The sequence below is a fragment of the Hippocampus comes genome, unplaced genomic scaffold (assembly GCF_001891065.2).
Source record: "Hippocampus comes isolate QL1 unplaced genomic scaffold, H_comes_QL1_v1.1 scaffold36, whole genome shotgun sequence".
Taxonomy (NCBI): domain Eukaryota; kingdom Metazoa; phylum Chordata; class Actinopteri; order Syngnathiformes; family Syngnathidae; genus Hippocampus; species Hippocampus comes.
Window position 1 is genome coordinate 130,779 of NW_017805695.1, and position 5,186 is coordinate 135,964.

Below are 5,186 nucleotides of genomic sequence, written 5' to 3' on the forward strand. Positions count from 1 at the left end.
CAATTTTATAAAGTACACAAGCAGTGTACTTTAAGGCGGTTGGGGACCCCTGCTTTACTGTATAATGAATAACCTACAAGTGTGTGAACATGATAACAGTAACAATTTATAGAGAACAAGGAGTAGGACTAGTTACATTTTGCTACTTCTTCCTCATCCCTTTCAAAATGTAAACTGTACTGAAATAAGACATCAACAAAAATGATCTTTTTCTTTCTGTCAGCTTTGTATTTTCTATATCTTTTTATGTTTCTATGTTCAATCAATCAATCTGATCTGGTCATTTTTAGCCCATACAATGATGGCCCGCAGCAGCTTCTAAAAATATGCACTAGTATGGTGATGATTTTTATATAAAACATATCTGGGCCATGTTATTTCAGGTACGGGCTGTCATGTGCCGAAAACGTAGTTGACGTTGTGGTGTGGCAATAAGGTGCGCCAAAATAATGGTTGACAGGGGGCGGGGGGCATGATGTCCAGGACTGACCTGTAAATACACCGGCTGTTCGGGAAAAAAATTCCCAATGGCCACCCGCCCCTGTGTCTGTTTTGTACTGCCCGAAGGCAGCTGGGTAGGCTACAGCGTGCCCCATGACCCTTCAGAAAATGGATGGATGGACAATAAGAAGAAGAAGATGTAATATTTATAAAATAAGTGTTGGGTTCAGCAAAAGGTGGATTTTTTTTTTCTTGAAAAGTCAAAGCTATAAATTACAACGCACAGTAAAATCCGTATTTGGCAAGCTTTTGTAGGCCACATTTAACAAAACAACAACAAAAAAATATCTCAAAAACTTCATGTTTTAACATAAGGATGTTTTTGAAACCAGTGTAAAAAATACATTTAGGGAGACATTTTTGAAAATGGTTAAAATTTGTTGTTGGGCAATCTTATTGGCCCAAAGCAAAGGAAAGACCATCATAAGTGCTTCGCTTGTCATCAGAGGGATGCAGGTGGCGAGTGTGTAAATCTTCACACGCCTCGGTGCTTTCATGTCAGGTCCATCAATTTGACATAAAACACAAGGAGGAGACAGGAGACTCAATTCTGGTACCAGGGGGGAACGAGGACGAGCACGTCACCCCAGGATCTCCCCGCTCGCCCTTTCATTTATTGGGAATCTAATACATGGGTGTGTCCAACCTAAAGGATGAGGGCTGTTGAAGACACACTGAACTTGTTTGACTATGTGTGTGTATGTGAGTGAAAATTACATACATGTGTGCAATCATTACAAAAACACCAAGTTGCAGCTGGTGTTGACAATTCCGTCTGCGTCCGACCTTGCTCTTGTTTTGTCTTAATACTTATCTCTTTCCAACGACTTTCTCGGAAAGGTGGTTGCGTCCCTCAACTGCCACACAGTGCACTCAGCATTCTTGATTATAAACGTGAGTATATAATGATTAAAAGCATTATATCTTTATTAAAAGCATAAGTGTTTTTCATTGCAGGCATAATCAATTTATCATTAAAGGCATAAGCATTCTCCTTTGTGAGCATAAACAATCTATTATTAATAATAAGAAAATGTATGATAACTAAAAACAATCAACCTAACACTTCATCAGCGATTAACTCACATGGACCCACAATACATGTACATTGCATATGTGAGTCCATATTGAAGTTGAACGATAACACTTTATTGGTTGGTAATGTGAATGTACTGTATACACAACTATTGGGACAATCAAATACATAGGGATTGTACCTTCAGCTACGTGGGTTAGCCTGCAAGGAGATTAACTGGGAAATAGCGAGCCAGCCACTCTGCCACGACTTCACAAAGCACCCAGTGTTGACACTGGGACAAGTATATTGGTGGGAAAACTCGCAGCTTTGGGCAGAAGTTCCAGCTTCTGCCACCCTGGTCCACCTCCTTCCAATACATGATCAGGATCCTCAATAGCTCAGAACGCATCTGGGCATCTGTCAGCAAATTTTTATTGAATTTTTATTACGAAAAAGGGAGGGTTACTTCCATCAAATGCAATTGGCCAATTTTCCCAGCTTGTACCACTTGATTAGGTGGTGCAACAGTCGTCTCCAGACACGCAATTAGGTTCAGATGTTCCAGTAACTCGATTAAACATGCATGTGTAGAAACTCAAAAGACTGCACACAAAACAATCACAAAACCAAACAGCAATCAAACATTAAGCAATGTTCACACAAATATTAATCCATCCATCCATTTTGTAATGGAAGTTTTGCAACCGTCTCACAAGGGTTGTGGGCGTACTGGAGCCAATCCCAGCTATCTTCGGGCAGTAGGCGGGGTACACCCTAAACTGGCACACATGGACAAACAGGGACAATTCAGAGTGTTAAATTAACATTCGTTTGGAGGAAGAAACCCAAACAAAACTCAGCTCTGAGATTTTTTTTTGTGTGTGTGTGTGTGTGTGTGTGTGTGCGTGTGTGTGTGTGTGTGTGTGTGTGCGTGTGTGCGCGCGCACGCATGCGTGTGCGTGTGTGTGTGCGTGTATGCGCGTGTGCCAATGTGAGTTGTATTTTGCTTTGTAGAATCAGTCAACAATATGTATATCTAGTCACTGTTTGTGTAATGACAACACTCGATTGACTTGCGTGAGGGCAACGTAGAATCGGTTTCCACTCAGTGACGGTGTGGGTGTGTGCGTGAATGGTTGTTTGTCTCCATATATGCCCTGCGACGGACTGGCAACCAGTTCAAGGTGAAGCGCGCCTTCATCCGGGACAGGCTCCAGTAACTCCTCGTTACCCTGTTCATGATAAGCGGTGTTAAAAATGGATGGATGATTGATATCTTCGGCGAAGTGTATTTGCAGGAGAGAAGGGCTGAAGGTACGTCATCACGTACGTTGCGTCACGCCGTCGTCATCACAACGTCTCGGGAACTTTACAGGAAGTGACTGGACTACCGCTCTCCTCTTCTGCGTTGATCAACGACCGGTCGTATTGTGCTATTTTAACTTGTTTTTTTAAAACAAACAGTTCTGTTCCACCGCACAGTTCTCTGTACTCAGTCGTGTGAACGGAGAGCACAGCAGAGTGCTTTCAAAGCTCCTAGCATGTTGCTGTTTCAGCTCCCAGAGGATGTTTTGTATCACATACTGTCTTATTTGGACTGTAAAACACTGAGTCGTCTTTCTCAGGTTTCTAAAGTGATTTGCCACATTGTTAGCCGCGATGTGGTGTGGAAGAATATTGCCAAAGGGTTGCTAAACACTGGAATAACTCGATATTGGACAGACATGTAAGATAAGTCACGCGAGTGTTGTGTGTATTTTTATTTAGCATTAAGCACAAGCATGCTACCCTTGATGCGGTGGTGGATTGGATGAATGGGTTCTGTCACACTGTATGTAAGATACAGTACGAGCTCGCTGTAATAAAGACGTACACATTTATCTATTTGTAAAAGTGAAAAAAGTTCACACTGAAATGTGTTTAGGTCCAAAAGTAAATCGCGATTCTTAATTATATACAGTACATTACCCGTTTTCTTTAACTCCGCATAATGGAAAAAGCAATCGCAACTACTACCGCTGCACACAGGGGTGGTTAAGTTAAGTTACAATTTGTGTCAGAAAAGTTGAATGTCTGGGGTAACAAAAGATATATTTCAATTCCGAACTACAACTTTTCCCTGGAGTGTAATGCACATTCCCAGCCTCCTCTGCATTGCCCTAATGGACTCCCGCGAACGGGATCCTCTGCAGCTCTGTTGTCCCAGAACCCCCTTGAGCTTGGTAAAGAGTGGGTGGTAATCACAGCAAGACGGGGTCGGGTTAGGAGGGAGGTTGCTCCAGCATGGCACATTCTTCCCAGCTCGGAACTGTTGGATGCTCAGGGCATTAAGGCAACAATGAGTTGTCCTGCCGCAACTCAAGCCTCTTCCCACTCCTTGAACGAAGTACAGTAGGATCACTTGGTTGATAATCTGGCCCACAGTGAAGAGGACAAGTCAGAATTTGTATTTGGGCTTTTAAATAAATCTTTTGTAGCACAAGTCTGGGAACTATTATGACACACTGATCTATTATTATGATCTATAACTATTATCACACAATGATCAAAACCACTGTCCAACCCTAACCCGGTGGTTCTTAATACTTTTTCACAGCGCTGTACATATACTGCCTTTGAGAAGTAATTCGACGGCTTGCGCCGGCCTATATGGAGTACTTGATCGCTTGCTAGCTCAGCTAGCGCTTTCTTGTGCTGGATCCGTCTCTGAACGCAGTCAGCAGACACTTTACAATACAGCAGTGGTGTCAAACACATTTTTCTCATGGGTTACAGTGATCCCTCGCTATTTGGCGGTTGGGTCGTTTATCGCGACTTCAGTGCATCGCGGATTTTTTCAAACATATTCATAAAATATAAATATATATATATATATGTGTGTGTGTGTATATTTTTTTTCATATACATGGAGTACAGTACTGTATTTGCTGACTCGCAGCTTCTCGCGGACCGTTTGCGGACTTAAAAAAAAAAAATTTTATGTTAATTGGTCGCTACTTCGCGGATTTTCATTTATCGCCGGTGGTTTTGGTCTCCATTAACCGCGATAAACGAGGGATTACTGTACATTGTAGTTACTGTTTCCCTTGGAGGGCCGTTATGACTGTGAAACCATATGAAGAAGTCAAGAATAAAGGTTTATTCAAGTATTCGTTAAGTTAATGGTAATGAGTGTTTGGTAACAAGGAAATACTTACAATATCTCTCTTATTTATTACGTATGAGAATTTGAAATGTTGGTCCAGATTTTAGGAAGCATCATGGAAGCTGACATGTTTGATTTACTTTCGCGGGCCACATAAAATGATGTGGCGGGCCAGATCTGGGCCCCGGCCTTGAGTTTGACACCTCTGCAATACAGTGTCAATGTAATTAAGTTGTTTTTTTTAGTGCCCTTAACTAGCGATTAAACTTTATTTCATGACATGTTGTTGAAGCCGGTAGGAACATTTTATGAAGGCAAATGGTCCCAAACAGAGTCTGGAAGTCGGCCGTGACGCCGCAACATGCTGCCGGGATCAACTTCATTGATGCTCATATATTATTGGTAAGGTTCATACATGGCAATTTTCCGCGGATCCGCGGAAATCCGCCGTTTTATTTCTTAAATTGATCATTTTTGTGAATCGTCTAAATCCGTTGAGAAAATTTTAGGGGCGGTCAGGTA

General features: G+C 41.9%; 1 protein-coding gene across 3 annotated transcripts in view; it reads left to right on the plus strand.

Moving 5' to 3' along the window:
- The first annotated feature begins 2,878 nt into the window (after positions 1 to 2,878).
- The window catches only part of fbxw4 (F-box and WD repeat domain containing 4), a 74,195-nt gene continuing 71,887 nt past the window's right edge, over positions 2,879 to 5,186 (plus strand). For all 3 annotated transcript variants that reach the window (XM_019882198.1, XM_019882199.1, XM_019882200.1), the window contains exon 1: positions 2,879 to 3,245. In XM_019882198.1, the coding sequence (XP_019737757.1) occupies positions 3,061 to 3,245 (185 nt within the window). In that variant the 5' untranslated portion in view covers positions 2,879 to 3,060. The remainder of the gene's footprint in view (positions 3,246 to 5,186) is intronic.